Here is a 23,819-nt window from a genome sequence, read left to right as displayed (position 1 = left end):
TATTTGCAAGAAAATACAGTACATTGTGAGGTGGGGGCCTGTTCATTGAGAAGAGCACCCGGAAAGCTATCTTTATGACAAGAAGTAAAAAAAGACAGTGTTGTTAACATAATGTTATGTTAACATGTACAAATCTAAAAAGCATGAAAAATCTGTGTTGAGAGATGGGCAGGTTAAAGCAGGTTAAAGCATTAGGGGAAAAGTTACTATCTACACACTTTATACAATTAATTACATTTAGTAACTTTCAACTAATCAACGTAAGAGTTCATAAGAGTAATCAGAGGTAGCGAGTTCACAAGCCTATCGAAATAAGCTTTTCTTTTTTGTAAGGGGAGGAAAGCTATACTGACAAAAAATAAACGTACCCACCAAACGAGAAGTTCAGCCTACACCGACCCCCCCCCCCACCCCTCCCGTCTCTTCCCTGTTCAACTAACTGCCCCACCCTCACCCCATATCCCCCTCCCCCAAGAAGAAACATCCGAAGACCTTCCAGTTTAAACATTCACAGAAACATTACAGGTTCTTTCAGTAAAACAAGTACCTCCATTTAGTTTTGTTGTTATCCCAGGATGAGCTTTCATGGGCAAAATGACTAACCCCACCTCCCCTCTTTCTCTTACTCAGAGACCAGCTGTAGAGTGGAGACTTTAAGGTCAGTGTGTGTCTGGAGTAAATGAAATTGAGCCCCTCATCTGGAAACTCAGACATCAAACTTTTAGGTAAAGCATGGATATGACCAACAACATCCCTCCACCCGAATGCAGACATCCCCACTATCTTCAGGTTCACTCACATTAGCATTGGACATATACAGTAGCTGCTGTTTGGTTACAACAAAAACACATTCTTTGAAATTATTGCCTGTAGTGTACATCATTGACAGAGTGAATAATATTAGACCTGTCTAAATTAAAAGGAGGAATGGCGTAGTTGTTTGACTAATGAGGTTGGAGTATAGAGGGAACCCTGAATACCCCCAGAAGGGATCAGTTTGAAAAAGTCAAAGGCCTAAATACTCCCAAGTAAAGGTGTTGAGGGTGTATGAGAGGCATGAGGTGGGCCTGAGGTTACAACAGTACCCCATTCACATTTACAAGATATAAGAGAGACAACCACCGGTCCATGCCCTTACATCCACCATAGGTGACTTCAGAGAGAGAGGGGGAAGGGGAGGTACACTGCCCGTCTAGACTTCCAGAGGTGGTGGGGTTGTTTTCCATGACCATCCTGCCACATGCTGACTCTGGACAACAACTACACACACTAAGCCAGGTGGTTGTGTATAGAAATCTATGTTTACGTGTGTGTGTGAGAGAGAGAGTGTGTACCTGTGTTTCTGCATGAGTGTACATGTGCATTTGTTTAGTTGTGAGGTGGGGAAAAAAATGAAAAAGCATTCTTTGGCTTGATGTTGTGTTTTAGGAGGGTGAGGTGTGCATTCTCAGGTGGCTGATGAGGTTGCGTTGCTGGGTGAACTTTCCACCGCACAACTGGCATTCGTACGGCTTCTCTCCCGAGTGGACGCGCATGTGCTCCGTCAGGCGGTACTGGCGTGTGAAGCGCATGCCACACTCATCGCAAGCAAACGGTTTCAGGCCCAGGTGGCTCCGCATGTGGCGCGTCATAGTGCCTCTCTGGGTGAACATCTTCCCGCAGATGTTACATGGGAAGGGTCGGGTCAGCCAGTGGCTCTTCTCGTGCTGTCTCAGGGTCGCCGGGTCTTTGTAGCTCTTACTGCATACGGTGCACTTGAAGGGCCGTGGCTCGGAGATGCCGAATGTGGTGGGAGCCACGGGGGCCGAGAGGTCCTCAGCCTCTTCCTCTTTCACAAAGGCCCCTCCCTCCTCTTTGATGTAGAGCTCGTCCTCTGTGTGTGTCTCCACATGGGCGTTAAGCTGCTCCGAGCTGGGAAAGCCCTTCCCACAGGGGATGCACACATACAAGTTGTCCCCAAACGCTGGCTCAAACCCTTCCTGCCGGTACACATAGTTGGCGCTGTGGTGCCCTCCTCCTCCACTCTCTCCATCACTATGCCCGCTCTGGTCACTGTGCTCCTGCCCATTCTCCCCTCCTTCCTCCTCCTCTTTACACTGGAAGGACTGGTCTGAGGGAAAGCTGCACCTGCTGTCCCTGCCTACACCCCTGGATGAGCGGCCCTCTTTAGGTCCCACGATCACACCATTGACCAGGGGCGGGTCACGATCCTCAGCCTTCAGGCCAGAGGCCTCTCTCTTGGGCCACTCCTTTTTGCGGGCTACCTGGCGGGAGCTCTTGCGAGGCAGGGGAGCGTCTGGATGGGCCTGACTGTCTTCAGGGGCTTTGGGGGTGGGCATGAGCTCCATGGGCTCTGGGCCGGTGGTGTCCAGACCGGGCAGAGTGATGGTGGAATCATCCAGTGAGGCACTGTTGGTTGTGGATACTGAGGCAGATTGAGGGGAACCCTGTGAGTTGCTGTGAGGGCTGAGTGCGTCTGTTGTGGTACACGCCGATGGAAGGCTCTTCTTGGACAGGTCCAGCCCGAGATCTGTCTCCCTGCCGCTCAAACCGTTACTGAGGTTTCCATTACTACCACTCCCGCAGGTCCCATTCTTCACGGCGGTGCTCCCGATGAACATCTCATCATCCGAGAGCTTGTCCCCGAGGCCGTCATCGGGCTGTGGCTGGTCTGCGTCAGAGGGGGCGAGGACGTAGTGGTTGTGGGAGGCGGTGAGGGCGGAGGACGAGAGGCGCTCGTTGTTGTGGCGCAGTCGGCTGAGCGGACCCGATGTGGAGAGTTTACCCGGCAGAGGCTTGCCACCGCTTCGCTTGAGCTTCTTCCTGCACAGCGCGGCGAGGTCATGGAGCTGGAGGTAGCTGGCTGCGGTCAAGAGGGCACTGTAGTTCTGCTCATTACTCTGGTCCAATGAGGACAGGAGCTTCCCCGTGTAGATGAAGTCCAGGACTTGTCGGAAAACAGAGGGATTCACCATCTCTGTGTCCAGGTTGATAAGGTTGTCGTGGAGAACCAGGGACTTGAAGTAGATACTGCTGGCTGCTAGGATGTTCTTGTGGGCTCGGAACAGAGCGTTCTCCACCACGATGATGACGTCACACAGGAAGCCCTTAGCCCTCTGCTGGTTGAGTTGCAGTAGTATTTGTTTGGCATGATTTGGCAGTTCCATTTCCACCTTCCTTTTCTCTCTCTTCCTACACAAGCAACACCTGAAGGGGAGAGAGAGAAAGAGAGAGAGAGGCATGTTAGTGTTATCAAACATAGGCCTAAGACCAGGGAGGTTTTCCAATGCCAAAAAAAACAGAACAAAAGAAGCACACATGGAATATCCGTTTGAGCATGGTATAAAGTTATCAATTACACTTTGGATGGTGTATAAATAGACCCAGTCACTACAAAGATACAGGCGTCCTTCATAACTCAGTTTCCGGAGAGGAATGGTGACTTTAAAATAGTTAGAGTTTAATGGCTGTGATAGGAGAAAACTGAGGATGGATCAACAACATTGTAGTTACTCAACAATAATAGCCTAAATGACAGAGTGAAAAGAAGGAAGCCTGTACAGAATAAAACAATTCCAAAACGCATCCTGTTTGCAACAAGGCACTAAATACTGAAAACAATGTGGAAAATGAATTCACTTTTTATCCTGAATACAAAGTGTTATGTTTAGGGCAAATCTAATACAACACATCATTGAGTACCACTCAATATTTTCATAGTGGTGGCTGCATCATGTTATGGGTATGCTTGTAATCTTTAAGGACTGGGGATTTTTTCATGATAAAAAATAAAAGGAATGAAGCTAAGCACAGGCAAAATCCTAGAGGAAAACCTGGTTGAGTTTGCTTTCCACCAGACACTGGGAGATGAATTCGCCTTTCAGCAGGACAATAATCTTAAAGACAAGGCCAAATCTACACTGGAGTTACTTACCAAGAATACAGTGAATGTCCCTGAGTGGCCAAGTTACAGTTTTGACTTAAATCTACTTGAAAATGGCAAGACCTGCAAATGGTTGTCAAACAACCAGTTTGACAGAGCTGGAAGAATGTTTGAAAGAATATCGTGTAAATGTTGCACAATCCAGGTGTGGAAAGCTCTTATAGACTTAACCAGAAAAGGAGCTTCTAAGCATGTTCTGATGGTCCCTGCAGCGTCTACTCAAACGGCTGTGATTAGATTACTTTATTACACCAATAGAAAATACACTTACCAAACAGAATTTGGAGAATGAACAGAGTGCATTTTCTGGACCCAAAATGTATTAAATACATAAATGAAACAATAAAAACCTTTACCATTACAAATGTAGACAGAGGACAGAAAAAAAGCTGACACCTGATATAATTTCGGATGCCATTAAGGCGTACATTATAAAAACATACTACATTATAAAATCCATGTACACTAACAACAAAATGGCAGTGCAGAATGCCTCGTGAAAAAGGGTAGACATTTATGTCCCCAAAACATGACCAAATAATAGCACATTTACGCTGATCTGCTCACTCGTGGGCAACAACATTCAAACTGGATAATAACTAATTTTATAGATAACCACTACCAATGCAGTAAGAAAACATGGCAGAGAATAAACACAGAAAGAATGAAGAACCGAACTCTAAAAGAAAACTAAGACTTTTTGACTGACACGGATTACCTATTCTCTCCACCCTGTATAGTAAGCGTGGAAACCGAACTGCTAAAATCTATAAATTATAAATGAGGCGTGTTTGAGTTAAAGATAAGATGAAGGCAAGCCTTGAAATGAGTGATGAGAAAGCTGCGACACAGGAAAAATCAACTGTAAAGCTAAAGAGTACAGTCAATGTAATCGACACAGACGTTAATGAACTGAAAAGAGAGAACCAGTTGTTAAGAGAATACCTACTTGATATACAAACTGGAACAATGCGTAGAAAAATCTGGTGCTTTCCGGAATTAAAGAGGATGAAGATTCAGAGAGTATGGTGAAAGAATTCATGGTTAAAGAACTACAGATTCCAGGCGACACTGTCGACCAAATTAAACTTGAATGCGTACATCGTTTTGGATAGAGAGGACAGCGATACGAGTGCCCAATCATTGCCAAATTTGCATACTTTAAAATAAAATAATAGATAAAAGCCTGGGAAAAAGACTCACCATTAAACTCGAACACGCACATCGTTTCGGACAGCGATACGAGCACCCAATCATTGCCAAATTTGAATCCTTTAAAGATTAAATAATGGGCAAAAGACTCGCCTGGCTTAAAATAGGCATGAACAATCAGTTCCCAAAGGAAATCGCAGAGCGACGCAAAGTACTATATCCGTTATTCAAAGACAATAGACTGAAAGGGAGACGTGTAGTAGCTCTCGTTATTGACAAGCTATACATTGATAACCAACTGTTTTGGTCAGGACAAAGCAGCACCGCCCCCTCAAGAGTCTGAGCCTGCCTGGCAAGGTTGGTCCAAAAGCCAAAGACCCCGGATGGGTGAGCATAATGTACAAGGATTTTCTCAAAGCTGCTAATGAGAACCTCGATGACCTCGTACCTAGCCGGTAGGAATTCCAGTGGAGTACTCCACCCAGGTAGTGGCAGTGCTGGTAACACTGGCTGCAGTAACCCATGGGGAGGGAGTGACACTCTGACAATCAGAGAGGGGGCATATCATATTATTATGGCCCTGGCGGCAAAGAATAATCAAACGGTCTGACTGCACAGAGGTGCTAGGGAAGATGGGTCTCAACGGGGGACCAGCGTGTGTGGGTGAAGAGTGTTATCCGAGCTCCATCAGCTAGTAGTAGACATTGGTTAATCAAATCTTCACATTCCTGCTCAATTTGGTAATTTGGCATGCCTTCTTAAACAGCCCAACTATAGAGCATTCACACAACAAGTGTTTTCTTGAGTTGGGCTCGGGGACGGAACAACTGTTGAACATTTAGGCTTGTGCTTGTACGCGCATGTGTGTGTGTCAGGGGAGGGGTGAGTGAGCATATGCATCCCACATATGTTGACAAAAATGTAGAATTCCTACTACCGGCCGTTGTTATGGGTAACAATCCTTCGTAGAAGTGCTTATATTATTACTTATATTATCAGTCAATTCTAGGAGTAAATTAAGATATGCAAGAGTTTTTATGCATATACAGTGTCTTTGCCTTATTATGAAATATATATATATTTTTTAAATCCTCAATCAATCTACACACAATAACCCATAATGACAAAGCAAAAACAGCTTTTTAGATATTTTTGCTAGTTTATTCAAACTTAAACTGAAAAATCACATTTACATACAGTACCAGTCAAAAGTTTGGACATACCAACTCATTCAAGGGTTTTACTATTTTTACTATCTTCTACAATAATTGTGAAGACATCAAAACTATGAAATAACACACATGGAATCATGTAGTAACCAAAAAAGTGTTAAACAAATCAAAATATATTTTACATTTGAGATTCTACAAATTAGCCACCCTTTGCCTTGATGACAGCTGTTCAAAATGTTGTATCAAGACTGCCCCAATGTGCCTTATTGGTTTATTAATACATTTTCAAGTTCATAATTGTGCAACAATAGCATGGTATTTTTTCACTGTAATAGCTACTGTAAACTGGACAATGCATTTAGATTAACAAGAATTTAAGCTTTCTGCCCATATCAGATATGTCTATGTCCTGGGAAATGTTCTTGTTACTTACAACCTCATGCTTGTCACATTAGCCAACATTAGATTAATCGTGCCGTGGGAGGGAGACCGATTCTGTAGAGTTTAAAGTAATGATGGACTGTCGTTTCTCTTCGCTTATTTGAGCTGTTCTTGCCATAGTATGGACTTGGTCTTTTACCAAATAGGGATATCTTCTGTATACACCCCACCCCCCTACCTTGTCACAACACAACTGATTGGCTCAAATGCATTAAGAAGGAAAGAAATTCCACAAAGTAACTTTTAACAAGGCACACCTGTTAATGGAAATGCATTCCAGGTGACTATCTCATGCTGGTTGAGAGAATGCCAAGCGTGTGCAAAGCTGTCATCAAAGCTGTGGTTACTTTGAAGAATCTCAATGATAAAATAAAATGTATATTTGTTTAACACTGTTTTGGTTACTACATGATTCCATATGTGTTATTTCATTGTGTTGATGTCTTCACTATTATTCTACAATGAGGAAAATAGTACAAAATTAAGAAAACCTGTAATGAGTAGGTGTGTCCAAACATTTGACTGGTACTGTATGTAGATAGTGGACATGCAGAAAAATCTGGAGATTTTTGTGAATTCTGAATGAGTCTCAATAAGAAAGTGAGGAATCCGATTCTGAAAGTGACAGTGTGGAGCTGCCCCTTGCCCACTAACGAAGTCCCAGGACCCTCTGAAGATGCTGGTGGGGGCAGTGGATAAGGCGGACATGATTAACAGCTTTATGGTACAGTTGAAGTCGGAAGTTTACCAACAATTAGGTTGGAGTCATTAAAACTCATTTTTCAACCACTCCACAAATTTCTTGTTAACAAACTATAATTTTGGCAAGTTGGTTAGGACATCTACTTTGTGCATGACACATGTAATTTTTTAAACAATTGTTTACAGACAGATTATTTCACTTATAAATCACTGTACCACAATTCCAGTGGGTCAGAAGTTTACATACACTAAGTTGACTGTGGAGAAGAAACAGCTTGGAAAATTCCATAAAATTATGTTATGGCTTTAGAAGCTTCTGATAGGCTAACTGACATCATTTGAGTCAATCGGAGGTGTACCTGTGGATGTATTTCAAGGCCTACCTTCAAACTCAGTGCCTCTTTGCTTGACATCATGGGAATATTAAAAGAAATAAGCCAAGACCTCAGAATAGTTTTTTAGACCTCCACAAGTCTGGTTCATCCTTTGGGAGTAATTTTCAAACCCTGAAGGTACCAAGTTCATCTGTACAAACAATAGTACGCATGTATAAACACCATGGGACCACGCAGCCGTCATTCTGCTCAGGAAGGAGACACGTTCTGTCTCCTAGAGGTGAACGTACTTTGGTGCGAAAAATGCAAATCACTCCCAGAAAAACAACAAAGGAACTTGTGAAGATGCTGGAGGAAACAGGTACAAAAGTATCTATATCCACAGTAAAATAATCTGAAAGGCTGCTCAGCAAGGAAGAAGCCACTGCTCAAAAATCTCCATTAAAAAAGACAGACCACGGTTTGCAATTGCACATGGGGACAAAGATCATACTTTTTGGAGAAATGTCCTCTGGTCTGATTAAACAAAAATAGAACTGTTTGGTCATAATGACCATCGTTATGTTTGGAGGAAAAAGGGGGAGGCTTGCAAGCTGAAGAACACCATCCCAACCGTGAAGCACGGGGTGGCAGCATCATGTTGTGGGGGTGCTTTGCTGCAGGAGGGACTGGTGCACTTCACAAAATAGATGGCAGCATGAGGAAGAAAAACTATGGGGATATATTGAGGCAACATCTCAAGACATCAGTCAGGGAGATAAAGCTTGGTCACAAATGGGTCTTTCAAATGGACATGACCCCAAGCATACTACCAAATTTGTGGCAAAATGGCTTAATGGCAACAAAGTGAAGGTATTGGAGTGGCTGTACTTGTGGGCAGAATTGAAAAGGCGTGTGCAAGCAAGGAGGCCTACAAACCTGACTCAGTTACACCAGCTCTGTCAGGAGGAATGGGCCAAAATTCACCCAACTTATTGTGGGAAGCTTGTGGAATGCTACCCAAAACGTTTGACCCAAGTTAACCTGTTAGTCCTATAGGGGCAGTATTTCATTTTTGGATAAAAAGACGTGCCCGTTTTAACCTCTTAAGTCGACCCTCTACTTTTTTGAACATTCTGTTAAAAATTGCGCAACATTTCAGCGCCCTGCTACTCATGCCAGGAATATAGTATATGCATTTGCTTAGTCTGTGTGGATAGAAAACACTCAGACGTTTATAAAACTGGTTAAATCACTGCTGTGGCTTTACCAGAACGGCATTTACATCGAAAAGCACAGGAAAAACTGATCACTGAAAATGGGAAAATATATCCATGCGCTACTTGAACCCATTGATAAAGGTGAACCACAATTAATTGACTGAGGTTGCAGTACCTACAGCTTCCACACAGTGTCTAGAGTCTTGTCATTTCCCTTCAAGTTTTTTCTTGGTTAAACACATACAGGACACCGTATCTCCTCCGGTCTAGGACCGGATATTTTCGTTGAGTTTCTAGCCGGACATTTTTCCAGACGGACAGCTAATGATCTTTACATCGCCTCCTGATGAATTTTATCGCTTATTAACGTTTACTAATACCTAAAGTTGCATTACAAACGTATTTCGAAGTGTTTTGTGAAAGTTTATCGTCGACTTTTTGAATTTTAAAAAATGACGTTACGTTTTGAAACAATGTTTTTTTCGTTTATCACACAGTCTACATATAACGATATCTAGGCTTTATATGGACCGATTTAATCGAAATAAAGACCCAAATAGTGTTTATGGGACATCTAGGAGTGCCAACAAAGAAGATGGTGAAAGGTAATGAATGTTTTCTATTTTATTGTGCGGTTTGTGTAACGCCGAAATGCTAATTATTTTGTTTACGTCCCCTGTGGGTCTTTTGGGGTGTTACATGCTATCAGACAATAGCTTCTCATGCTTTCGCCGAAAAGCATTTTAAAAATCTGACTTGTTGCCTGGATTCACAACGAGTGTAGCTTTAATTCGATACCCTGCATGTGTATTTTAATGAACTTTTGAGTTTTAACTAATACTATTAGCATTTAGCGTAGCGCATTTGCATTTCCAGAGCTCTAGTTGGGACGCAAGCGTCCCGAGTAGAAGCAACAGGTTAAGCGCAATATTTTGTCACGAAAAGATGCTTGAATATGCTTGGAATTGATAGCTTTGGAAAGAAGACAGTCTTACGTTTCCAGAAATGCAAAGATTTTCACTGTGAGTCCCTTAGAACAAATGTTTCGGGCAAAACCAAGATGTATGACCGACCAGGAAATGCACAGGATTTCTGAGGCTACGTTTTCCATGATCGCCTTATATGGCTGTGAATGCGACAGGAATCAACGGACTCTTTCTCTTATTTCCCCAAGGTCTCTGCAGCATTGTGACGTATTTGTAGGCATATCATTGGAAGATTGACCATAAGAGACTACATTTACCAGGTGTCCCGCTAGGTGGCTGCGTGGCAATTGGTGCGCAAAAGTCAGGTCCCGTTATTTTTCCATTCAAATCTCAGAACAAACCAGGCTACAAGGACGGTGCTTTCAACGGAGAGAAATATGACAAACCACCTTCAGGATTGATTCAAACAACGTTTTCCATGTTTCAGTCAATATTATGGAGTTAATTCGGAAAAAAGTTTGACATGTAGGTGACTGAATTTTCGGTTAGTTTCGGTAGCCATATGCATAGTAACAAAAGGGAACGATGTGTCCTACACAAGAATCTTTCAGGAAAAACTGGACATCTGCTATGTAACTGAGAGTCTCCTCATTGAAACATCTGAAGTTCTTCAAAGGTAAATTATTTTATTTGATTCCTTGGCTGGTTTTTGTGAATATGTTGCGTGCTAAATGCTAATGCTAACGCTAAGCTAGCTATCACCACTCTTACACAAATTAGTGATTTTCTCTGGTTCTAAAGCATATTTTGAAAATCTGAGACGACAGGATTGTTAAGAAAAGGATAAGCTTGAGAACAGGCATATTTATTTCGTTTCATTTGCGATTTTTAAAAATCGCTAATGTTGCGTTATGCTAATGAGCTTGAGGCTGTAGTAACGATACCGCATGCGGGATGGGCGGACTAAGAGGTTAAACAATATAAAGGCAATGCTACCAAATACTTATTGAGTGTATGTAAACTTCTGACCCACTGGTAATGTGAACAAGCTGAAATAAATAATTCTCTCTACTATTATTCTGACATTTCACATTCTTAAAATAAAGTGGTGATCCTAACTGGATTAAATGTCAGGAATTGTGAAAAACTGAGTTTAAATGTATTTGGGTAAGGTATATTGGGTAAGGTATAATTAAACTTCTGACTTCAACTGTATATGCTTGGAAAACCACCAAATATTTGTCCATCTGATCAATGCTGCTACCCTCAATGGCCACATAGTTCACTGCCAGCTAACAAGTGAGACGATTACTGAACTAGGTTTTTTGCAATTGGACATACAGTTCACATACAAATCAAATACAGCTCCAATTTGCAATTATATTGACAATATATCACCCACCTCCGCACTGCCTCATCCTCCCCAATCCCTCATCCTCCCCAATCCCTCTCCAAACAGTATGTTGCTAGCATACAAAACATGGCTTCAATCTTCGGCAAGAAAGGTGTCCAGTTCCAGTTATGATATGGTTAAGTTACATATTGTTTGTGTATGTGATATCTGAAAGTACAGAATTAAAAGGAACTATTAGTAATTCAAATACAATCAGTATACAGCAATACAACAATAGTATAAGGAAGTAACATAAAATATATACAAATAATACGTTGCATTGACAATATGACACTTATGAATGATAACTGAAGAGCTCCACAAGGGGGCAGAAGTATGCTAAACAGGCCAAATGATTACACAGGCTAATGCAATGATCACGATAAGGCCAGGGCAGCTTCAAAAGATATAACACAAGCTAAAACCATTAGCATTGTTTTACAGAACTAATGGAAGAATGTAGCTACATAAGAACAATTGTGTATAACAACACAAAGGTTATTAAATGAATACCTTACGTGTCCATGGTTGTAAAGGCATCCACACAAAATACATTAGGCTTCATAAATACAGTGTGCTACAGTAGAAATTACATTACACGATATACAGAAACTGTATTATGATAAGGTAATAAAGCACTTACTTTGATAGGAACGCACACATGTACAAAGTAATTGTTAGTAATCTGTTCTGTTCTGACTGGAGATGGGCAAATGTCTCCATACTTGACCTTGGGAAACACTCGGGGGGTGCTTGGGCTCTCATCTAATATTTTCCTGCTCATCTAGCTAATCCACGCCATACTGGCTGGCTAGTAAGCTAGTAGTTTGACCCAGTGTAACAGAGTTCCCCATAGCATGCCTCAAACGTAAATTGTCCGCCACAGTGATATGGGCTACTTCGATGTGAATTAATGAGCCAGAAACGCACATAATTTCAAACTGCTCTATGAAAAAATAAATAATAATAAATAAAGTTGAAACATAGCCTATAGATAATTAGCATGATAAGGTAAGATAACAATGTATACAGTAAGTCTAATGTCTGAACATCTAATGTTTGTTGTACATTTACATGTTTTGCACTCCATCTGAATGTAGAGAGCTAGCTAGCTAGCCAGCTAACTTTTGGCTAACTACTGATTTAGTTAACGTTAGCCAATATCAGCTAACCAGCAGGGATGAATAAAATGTATTTATAGCTAGCAGGAGTTTAGGGTTGTTGCTAGCTAGTTAACTAGTGTTTGTCTGGGAGTTCCATTTGTTGATGAAGCTAGCTAGCTAGATGGCTGGCTAGTAAGCTAGTAGTTAACAACCCCAGCTAGCTAGCTAGTAATGAATAACCCCAGCCAGCTAGCTAGATACCTAACTAGTTAACTAGCTATCTAGCTAACAAGTTAACTAGCTAGCTAACACCTTGGCTAACATTCATCAGGCAACTGTGTCGTAGACAACTAGGAGTAGGCAAAAGGCAAGCCACTACCACCAGAAAGGAGCCCGTATTTCCACAGCCAATATCGGTTGCTACCAAGCTACATTAATCACATTTCTCTACTCCACTTATTTGGTACAGGGCTCCTGTCTTTTGACCCAGTGTAACAGAGTTCCCCAAGGTGGATTTCATAGCTACATAGCTAGCTATTGAAATGATGTTTTAATTCATGTTGACCTGGATTTACATTCATGTGTGTTAGGTGACATCTTGTGGTTGGTCGACAGTATTGCACCCCTTGACTTTTCTCCTCAGACTGTTTTATGTTGCTGGAGACAATGTGAGGGGTGAGAGAATCCTTCAAGTCAACTAACACTACTGCTATGTTATGTGCTCATTACCCACCGAATAAAACAAATTGAAAAAGCTACATCATCACGTGCTTTCTTTCCTGTTGCCTTCAGAGGGAAAAACTAGGCAGTTACACCATTTTTACCATTTTAAATGTTACCTTTAATTTAACTGGGCAAGTCAGTTAAGAAAATAGTGTACAATGACGGCCTACCGTGGAACAGTGGGCTAACTGCCTTGTTCAGGGGCAGAACGACAGATTCTTACCTTGTCAGCCTGGCCCAACGCTCTAACCACTAGGCTACCTGCTGCCAGCAGAAATCTAATTAGCATAATAGTACAACAATCCCCACAAAAAGATGCTAGTTTAGCTACTGTAGCAGATACTGTGTCTGTTTAGTTTTTTGCATTGGATGTGTCTCAATCCACCGCATAAACCTATGTCGCCCTTCCGCATCTGCAGTGAAAGGTGACAGAGCTAGAGCAGAGTTTGTCAGACCATGAGACATCCCGAAAATTGGTCTTCTCACAAAATTTGCCTACAAACTATTATGAACAACCACTCTATGGAAAGATGAGAAGCTCACAAACACGGTCGTTTTTTCTCTACGACGCTAGACGCGTCTTGGGACTCGTCTGACGTCGGTACAGCCGATCTGCCAACTACTGTCTTGTAGCGTCCGAACAGTTTGGGCTACACAATAATATGACCCCTCCATGTACAGGTGAGACTCTCACAAACATCTCAATTCTTATTAACCAATGCCAGTCACGTGATCGGGTCCTTCTCACAGGCCTCACAATGCCAAGTACAAGTGAAGACAGACACATTGTAGATGCAACGCCGACATTGTAGATGCTACTAGCTTATGTCAATCTACTACCCCCCAAAGTAGAAACGTTTACCTATTCTATTACCTTATTGAATTCCGAGGCGCAATTCAAAGATGTGGGGCTCCTGAGTGGCGCAGTGCATCTCTACAGGTGAGACTCTAAAGGTAACCAGTGCCTGCAACCTGGCTCAGGTTTTCAGTCAACCTACCAGGGTAATTACAAACAGCACAGGAATTAAATCATCAACATGTATTGATCACATTTTTACTAACGCTGCAGATATTTGCATTAAAGCAGTATCCAAATCCATAGGATGTAGTGATCACAATATATTAGCCATATCTAGGAAAACCAACGTTCCAAAGGTTGGGCCTAATATAATGTACAAGAGGTTATACAATAAGATTTGTAGTCATTCATATGTTGATGATGTAAAGAATATTTGCTGGTCTATGGTGTGTAATGAGGAGCAACCAGACGCTGCACTTGACACATTTATGAAACTACTTATTCCATTTACTAATAAGAACTGTAAAAACGGCTGTAAAATGGCTGTAAAAAGGTTAAATCCCCTTGGATTGATGAGGAATTGAAAAAATGGTATGGTTGAGAGGGATGAGGCAAAATGTATGGCAAATAAGTCCGGCAGCCCAACTGATTGGCAAACGTACCGCAAATTAAGAAACCATGTGACTTAACTAAATTAAAATTAAAATAAACTACACTATGAAACAAAGATAAAATATATAAAGAACAATAGTAAAAAGCTGGGAAAAAAAGCAGACTCGGTTCCTTCATTCATTGAATCAGATGGCTCATTCATCACAAAGCCCACTGATATTGCAAACTACTTTAATGACTTTTTCACTATGACTCAACACTATACACGCCAGCTACTACAATGACTGAAATGACTGCAACACTTGCAGCATTTAGTTTCAGAATGGGTGGCAAGGAATAAGTTTGCCTTAAATATTTCTAAAACTTAAAGCACTGTATATTTTTTATTATTTTAAATGTTATTTCACCTTTATTTAACCAGGCAGGCTAGTTGAGAACAAGTTCTCATTTGCAACTGCGACCTGGCCAAGATAAAGCAAAGCAGTGTGACACAGACAACAACACAGAGTTACACATGGAGTAAACAATAAACAAGCCAATAACACAATAAACAAATCAATGACACAGTAGAAAAAAGAAAGTCCATATACAGTGTGTGCAAAAGGCATGAGGAGGTAGGCAATAAATAGGCCATAGGAATAGTTACAATTTAGCAGATTAACACTGGAGTGATAAATGAGCAGATGATGATGTGCAAGTAGAGATACTGGTGTGCAAAAGAGCATAAAAGTAAATGAAATAAAAACAGTATTGGGATGAGGTAGATAGATTGGGTGGGCTATTTACAGATGGACTATGTACAGCTGCAGCGATCGGTTACCTGCTCAGACATTTGATGTTCAAAAATGGTGAGGGAAATAAAAGTCTCCAACTTCAGTGAATTTTGCAACTCGTTCCAGTCACAGGCAGCAGAGAACTGGAAGGAAAGGCGGCCATGAGGTGTTGGCTTTGGGGATGATCAGTAAGATATACCTGCTGGAACGTGTGGGACGGGTGGGTGTTGTTATCGTGACCAGTGAACTGAGATAAGGCGGAGCTTTACCCAGCATAGACTTATAGATGACCTGGAGCCAGTGGGTCTGGCGACGAATATGTAGCGAGGGCAAGCCGACTAGAGCATACAGGTCGCAGTGGTGGGTGGTATAAGGTGATTTGGTAACAAAACGGATGGCACTGTGATAGACTGCATCCAGTTTGCTGAGTAGAGTGTTGGAAGCTATTTTGTAGATGACATCGCCGAAGTCCAGGATCGGTAGGATAGTCAGTTTTACTAGGGTAAGTTTGGCGGCGTGAGTGAAGGAGGCTTTGTTGCGAAATAGAAAGCCGATTCTAAGTTTGATTTTTGATTGGAGATGTTTAATATGCGTCTGGGAGGAGAGTTTACAGTCTAGCCAGACACCTAGGTATTTATAGTTGTCCACATATTCTAGGTCGGAACCGTCCAGGGTGGTGATGCTAGTCGGGCGTGCGGGTGCGGGCAGCGAACGGGAGAAAAGCATGCATTTGGTTTTACTAGCGTTTAACCTGTTGCTTCTACTCGGGACGCTTGCGTCCCAACTAGAGCTCTGGAAATGCAAATGCGCTACGCTAAATGCTAATAGTATTAGTTAAAACTCAAAAGTTCATTAAAATACACATGCAGGGTATCGAATTAAAGCTACACTCGTTGTGAATCCAGGCAACAAGTCAGATTTTTAAAATGCTTTTCGGCGAAAGCATGAGAAGCTATTATCTGATAGCATGCAACACCCCAAAAGACCCACAAACAAAATAATTAGCATTTCGGCGTTACACAAACCGCACAATAAAATAGAAAACATTCATTACCTTTCACCATCTTCTTTGTTGGCACTCCTAGATGTCCCATAAACACTATTTGGGTCTTTATTTCGATTAAATCGGTCCATATAAAGCCTAGATATCGTTATATGTAGACTGTGTGATAAACGAAAAAAACATCGTTTCAAAACGTAACGTCATTTTTTAAAATTCAAAAAGTCGACGATAAACTTTCACAAAACACTTCGAAATACGTTTGTAATGCAACTTTAGGTATTAGTAAACGTTAATAAGCGATAAAATTCATCAGGAGGCGATGTAAAGATCATTAGCTGTCCGTCTGGAAAAATGTCCGGCTAGAAACTCAACGAAAATATCCGGTCCTAGACCGGAGGAGATACGGTGTCCTGTATGTGTTTAACCAAGAAAAAACTTGAAGGGAAATGACAAGACTCTAGACACCGTGTGGAAGCTGTAGGTACTGCAACCTCAGTCAATTAATTGTGGTTCACGTTTATCAATGGGTTCAAGTAGCGCATGGATATATTTTCCCATTTTCAGTGATCAGTTTTTCCTGTGCTTTTCGATGTAAATGCCGTTCTGGTAAAGCCACAGCAGTGATTTAACCAGTTTTTTAAACGTCTGAGTGTTTTCTATCCACACAGACTAAGCAAATGCATATACTATATTCCTGGCATGAGTAGCAGGGCGCTGAAATGTTGCACGATTTTTAACAGAATGTTCAAAAAAGTAGAGGGTCGACTTAAGAGGTTAAGAGCAGTTGGAGGCCACGGAAGGAGTGTTGCATGGCATTGAAGCTCGTTTGGAGGTTAGTTAGCACAGTGTCCAAGGAAGGGCCAGAAGTATACAGAACGGTGTCTGCGTAGAGGTGGATCAGGGAATCGCCCGCAGCAAGAGTGACATCATTGATATATACAGAGAAAAGAGTCGGCCCGAGAACTGAACCCTGTGGCACCCCCATAGAGACTGCCAGAGATCCGGACACAGGCCCTCCGATTTGACACACTGAACTCTGTCTGCAAAGTAGTTGGTGAACCAGGCGAGGCAGTCATTAGAAAAACCAAGGCTATTGAGTCTGTCGATAAGAATACGGTGATTGACAGAGTCGAAAGCATTGGCCAGGTCGATGAAGACGGCTGCACAGTACTGTCTTTGGGCGGAGCTGTTGACCGGGGTTGGAGTAGCCAGGAGGAAGGCATGGCCAGCCATTGAGAAATGCTTATTGAAATTTTCGATTATCATGGATTTATCAGTGGTGACCGTGTGCAGTGCCTCAGTGCAGTGGGCAGCTGGGAGGAGGTGCTCTTGATCTCCATGGACTTTACAGTGTCCCAAAACTTTTTGGAGTTAGAGCTACAGGATGCGAATGCTTTCCTGACTGACTGCGTGTATTGGTTCCTGTCTTCCCTGAACAGTTGCATATCGTGGGGACAATTCGATGCTATTGCAGTCCGCCACAGGATGTTTTTGTGCTGGTCAAGGGCAGTCAGGTCTGGAGTGAACCAATTGCTATATCTGTTCTTAGTTCTGCATCCAATTACTTTTAAAGAATGACCAGGCATCCTCGACTGACGGGATGAGGTCAATATGCTTCCAGTATACCAGGGCAAGTTCGATCAGAAAGGCCTGCTCGCAGAAGTGTTTTAGGGAGTGTTTGACAGTGATGAGGGGTGGTCGTTTGACCGCGGACCCATAGCGGATACAGGCAATGAGGCAGGGATCGCTGAGATCCTGATTGAAAACAGCGGAGGTGTATTTGGAGGGCAAGTTGGTCAGGATAATGTCAATGAGGGTGCCCATGTTAACGGATTTAGGGTTGTACCTGGTGGGTTCCTTGATGATTTGTGTGAGATTGAGGGCATCTAGCTTAGATTGTAGGACTGCCGGGGTGTTAAGCATATCCCAGTTTAGGTCACCTAACAGAACGAACTCTGAAGCTAGATGGGGGGCGATCAATTCACAAATGGTGTCCAGGGGCACAGCTGGGAACTGAGGGGGGTCGATAAGCAGGCGACAACAGTGAGAGACTTATTTTTGGAGAGGTTACTGTTTAAAATTAGAAGTTCAAACTGTTTGGGTATAGACCTGGAAAGTATGACAGAACTTTGCAGGCTATCTCTCTGCAGTAGATTGCAACTCCTCCCCCTATGGCAGTTCTATCTTGATGGAAAATGTTGTAGCTGGGTATGGAAATCTCAGAATTGTTGGTGGCCTTCCTAAGCCAGGATTCAGACACGGCAAGGACATCAGGGTTGGCAGAGTGTGCTAAAGCAGTGAGTAAAACAAACTTAGGGAGGAGGCTTCTGATGTTGACATGCATGAAACCAAGGCTTTTTCGATCACAGAAGTCAACCAATGAGGGTGCCTGGGGACACGCAGGGCCTGGGTTTACCTCCACATCACCCGAGGAACAGAGGAAGAGCAGGATGAGGGTACTGCTAAAGGCTATCAAAACTGGTCGCCTAGAGCGTTGTGGACAAGGAGTAAACGGAGCAGATTTCTGAGCGTGGTAGAATAGATTCAGGGCATAATGTGCCGACAGGGCTATGGTGGGGTGCAGGTCCAGCGGAGGTAAGCCCAGGCACTGAGTGATGATAAGAGAGGTTGTATCTCTGGATAAGCTGGTTATAATGGGTGAGGTCACCTCGTGTGTGAGGTGGGACAAAGGAGGTATCAGAGGTATAATGAGTGGAACTAGGGGCTCCGCAGTAAACTAAAACAATGATAACTAACCTAAACAACAGTATACAACAGTATACAAGGCATATTGACATATGAGAGAGGCATACATGGCAGGAATCCGGCGTTGTTGTGGAGAGACAGTCCGATACTGGTAGGCTGGCGAGTATTATCCAGGCAAAAAAAAGGGCTGGTACCTGTGCAGAAGGTAAAGGCCGCTAGCAGTGGATAAATAGCTTGTAGCTAATTGGCTGGTTAGCTTCTGATGGCTTGCTATAAGGTTTAAAAAATTTAAATAATAGCGGTTCCGTATCACATTGGGTGAGGCAGGTTACCGGAAGATATAATTGGAGAAGAGATTTAAATTTAAATATATACAAAAAAATATTTTAAAAAACTAAAGTACACGAGAGGACGAACAAAACACATCTGCACTGCTACGCCATCTTGGAAAAAAACAAGATGTGACACAAAACACTCACTAAACACTAAACCTCAACTAAATCTCGTTATAAATAATGTGGAAATTGAGCAAGGTGAGATTACTAAACTGCTTGGAGTAACACTAGATTGTGAACTGTCATGGTCAAAACATATTGATGCAGTAGTAGCTAAAATGGGGTCTGTCTTTAATAAAGTGATGTCCTGTCTTCTTAACAACACTATCAGCAAGGCAGGTCCTTTTGTCACACCTTGACTACTGTTCAGTTGTGTTGTCAGGTGCCACAAAAAACGGACTTAGGAAAATTGCAATTGACTCAGAACAAGGCAGCACGGCTGGCCCTTGGATGTACACAGAGAGCTAATATTAATAATATGCATGTTAATCTCTCCTGGCTGAAAGTGGAGGAGAGATTGACTTCATCACTACTTTTATTAATGAGAGGTATTGACATGTTGAAGGTGTCTGTCTAAACTGCTGGAACACAGCTCGGACACCCATGCACTCCCCAAAAGACATGCCACAAGAGGTCTCTTCACAGTCCCCAAGTCCAGAACAGACTATGGGAGGCACACAGTACTACATAGATCCCTTGACTACATGGAACTCTATTCCACATCAAGTAACTGACACAAGCAGTAAAATTAGATTTTTAAAAACACCTTATGGAACAGCGGGGACTATGAAGCACCACAAACATTGGCACACACACACACATGCATACACACGCATACACACACACGCACACACACACACAGATTTAGTACTATGGATATGTGGTAGTGGTGGAGTAGGGGCCTGAGGGCACAGTGTGTTTTGAAATCTGCAAATGTATTGTTATGTTTTAAAGTTGTATAAACTGCCTTAATTTTTCTGGATCCCAGGAAGAGTAGCTGCAGCTTTAGCAGCAGCTAATGAGGGGGTGGGGTGGGGGGTCAATAATAAATACAAACACTACAGACCCTGGTTTGATTCCAGGCTGTATCACAACCGGCCATGATAAGGAGTCACATAGGGCGGTGCACAATTGGCCCAGCTTCGCCAGGGTAGGCTGTCATTGTAAATAATAATTTGTTCTTAACTGACTTGCCTAGTTAAATAAAATGTTCAATAAAACATTTTTAAATGTAAGAAATGTCCACAATTACTTTTTCTCAGCCAACAAAACAAGTAGCCTAACAAACAGCAAAATCACTAGCTTATGTCAATCTACTACCCCCCAAAGTAGAAAAGTTTAGCTATTCTATTGGTCAGTTTGTTGTTCTGTGCGAAAAATAAATATTCCAAAACATACAGTTTTGGGACGATAGATCCCAAATTCATGCAAAAAGGCTTACATAAAAAAACGATTTAAAAAGCAATGAAGCTGATGCAACAGATAAGAATAATTTAGCTTAGAATGTTAATAAAATACTATGCTATTTCTTGCATTTTACGCAAAGCAATGCACACACGACAATCGGCTATACGTGTGAATGTTCCAAAATGCAATTAGAGGGAAAACGCCGTTCTCAAAAGTGTACCACACATGCAAGTGGTTTAATGTGACAGAGATGAAAATATCTATTAGAAATATAGAAAGAGGGGAGATCTAAAGATGCAACAACTAGCATGGGTTGCTAATATGACTATTGTGCCTTTGGCTACTGGACAATGAAACCCAACATGAGAGAAATTATGGTTTCAATGACACTTATGTCATGTTTATAAAACTTTTCCTTCAACATATAGGCTTTGGTCGGATTTTGGCTATACTTTGAAACAAGGTAGACATGCCTCATAAAATGACAAAACAAATCCAGGTTTTAAACAATTCAATTTATGGTTAAATAGTTTAAAAAATGCTGACTGCCTCCACTCAGATTTCAAGGTGGGTGCCTCGAGTAAGTCGACAGAATTAAGCCTCGGTGTGGACATGAGAGGCTGTAGCCAATACGCATAGTCTATAACCTACACTTTGACATGTAGGCAAATTATTTTTGCATATTTGCATACACTTATGTTTCTCTTAACAGAACACCTAGTGTTTTTCGGCTTTCTTATCAATTGAATTGCCTATTTTGGTTAATGGCCTTGGTGCAATGGCAGATTGGGCACCTCTTGAAGGCCAAATGGCTTGCCCCTAAAATCCCGAAATTCCAGGCCTGGTAACTACAAAGAAGCCTATGCAGAATCATGATTATTTGCATCAATCCAGTGGCCATTTGTTTTGAAAACTTCATCACAAATGCACTACAGAAACACTGAAAACAGTAACTACACGAAAGAAATCTACATTTCTCAGATTTTTCCAAGACCTCAAAAATGGTTAAGCGCTAAATATAAGTATTGATATTATTTGGCAGAGGTCTTTACTTCAACATGATTGTGTTTTCCCACATCCAAAAAATACTACAGTTTACTATAGAATTATTTAACTGTAGTACACTGTCGAATACTATACACACACTGTAGTATCCCTCGATCATGTGTAGTACTTACTATATAATGTTGTAGTATACTGTAGACAGTATTATCCACAAAAAAACACTGTAGTAAATACTACTGTAATGTCCGCAAAAAACACTACAATTTTAAAACTATAGCACATACTACAATATCTAATTTGCCCATCTACCTTACCCATGTCCCAAGTTGTGTCAATCATAAGTGAGAAACATCCATTGCCAAGAATAAACCATATATTGTGTTCCCTACAGGTTATTGAAAAGAGCAGATGCTCTGAACTACTCTGAACTATCTGATCAGACCCCAGTTCTATTTACCCACAGGTTATGGAACATTTGCTCTTGTAGTATTTCTCCAGTATTTCCCCAGTAGATTTACTCAAACCTCCACTACTAAGTCAAAGAGAATAAAACCAAAACACCATTGTAAATACTACAGTTATTTCTGCAAAAACACTACAGTAAATACTACCATATACTACAGCCTGCAAAAACATTACGGTAAATACTACAATATACTACACTCTGCAAAACACTAGATTAATTACTACATTATATACTAGTTATTTTACTACAGTATTTATACTATAGTTACCTGTAAATAAAATACTATATTACAGTAAATACTACAGTATTCACTGTAGTTTTTTGCTGGCTTTAGTCTGCAAAAACACTAATGTGAATACTACAGTAAAGTGTGCAAAAACACTGCAGTGAATACTATAGTATTTATTTAATGTGGGTTGATGTATTCCTAATACCTGGGTTGATATATTCTTCAGACTTTTTCTGGTATATGTTGTCTAAGACCTCTTTTCCATTAGTTTCAACACAAATCAAAGCCTTGAAAATGTGTATATGCCTTAATAAAAAATGTGACACCCAATTTGACATGCTCCTATGAACTTTGCATGTTGGTGTTCATGGGTCCTTTTACATGGAAATGCCCATCTGCTTTCACACTGCTTTCTCTGGATCTCCTCCTCCTTCTCTCACTGTCTCGGTCCCTATGATTGTCGCCTCGGAGTTGGCCAATGCGTCAGTTACCCTCTGCCCCTAATGACTGAGCTAGGATCAGTTAACCCTACCCTACCCTAACATTAGGTATAATTTCAATATTCGAATAGTATCATGATTCATGATTTTTGTTGGTTATCCGGATATTTGAAACACAACCTGAGCACTGCTACACGAAGGAAAGAGGCTGGAACTCTATTGCTGTGTGTGTAGCGAGCAGATGGAGAGAGAGAGAGAGACACCAAGCCAACTTGGCTACAGCCAAGACTAACTAACTTGTTGCAGCCACCATGCTATTTATCATGCCATATAACAGTGCCTGTCTTGACTGGAATAGCATAGGGAAGCTAGCTATCTAAGTTTGCCAGCTAGCAAGGCTAACACATACTGCACTTTCTCCCCAGATAAAACAACAATCTACCTGTTGGTTGCTCGTTGTAGCCTACTTCCTTCTCATTTGCCAATTTTTAATTCCATAATTTTCCTCAATCTTGCATTGCATCAGTGAACTTTCGCTACACTTGTTACACATTGAGTCTCTTTGCCGCTTTGATTGGCCAAATTAAATAACAAGCTACATGTGAATGGGGAGCACCGTGAATGACATAAATCAGGAGCACCGGGCATGTCATAAAAACTACATTGAAAAGTTTAGTTGTTATATTAAATGAATAATGGCATGGTATATCCTTGTATGTAATCCTTGTGTTTTAATTAAATTTTAAAAAAGCATTTTCAGTGTTAAAATCAAGCTATAATAGTATTTTTGCACAAAAATGAAAACTCACACAAATATTTGAATACTAACTTCCATTCAGATATTCTAACATAAAACATTATAAGCTACTCAATAACACAGGGCCCTGGATCGGCAGATAAAAGTGATGTGATAAAATGATGTCCAGTACTCAACTCACTGACAGGGTGAAGCAGA

The 23,819-nt window shown here is 41.5% G+C and overlaps 1 protein-coding gene across 1 annotated transcript in view; it reads right to left on the bottom strand.

Moving 5' to 3' along the window:
- Window positions 1–469: 469 nt before the first annotated feature.
- Window positions 470–23,819, bottom strand: part of LOC115111960 (hypermethylated in cancer 2 protein) — a 56,000-nt gene continuing 32,650 nt past the window's right edge. Inside the window, exon 2 of the mRNA XM_029638532.2 lies at window positions 470–3,207. Coding sequence (XP_029494392.1) covers window positions 1,425–3,167 — 1,743 coding nt within the window. The 5' untranslated portion in view covers window positions 3,168–3,207 and the 3' untranslated portion in view covers window positions 470–1,424. The remainder of the gene's footprint in view (window positions 3,208–23,819) is intronic.

Source organism: Oncorhynchus nerka, linkage group LG27 (genome assembly GCF_034236695.1).
Source record: "Oncorhynchus nerka isolate Pitt River linkage group LG27, Oner_Uvic_2.0, whole genome shotgun sequence".
NCBI classification, from domain to species: domain Eukaryota; kingdom Metazoa; phylum Chordata; class Actinopteri; order Salmoniformes; family Salmonidae; genus Oncorhynchus; species Oncorhynchus nerka.
This window is presented reverse-complemented; position numbering and strand designations above follow the sequence as displayed.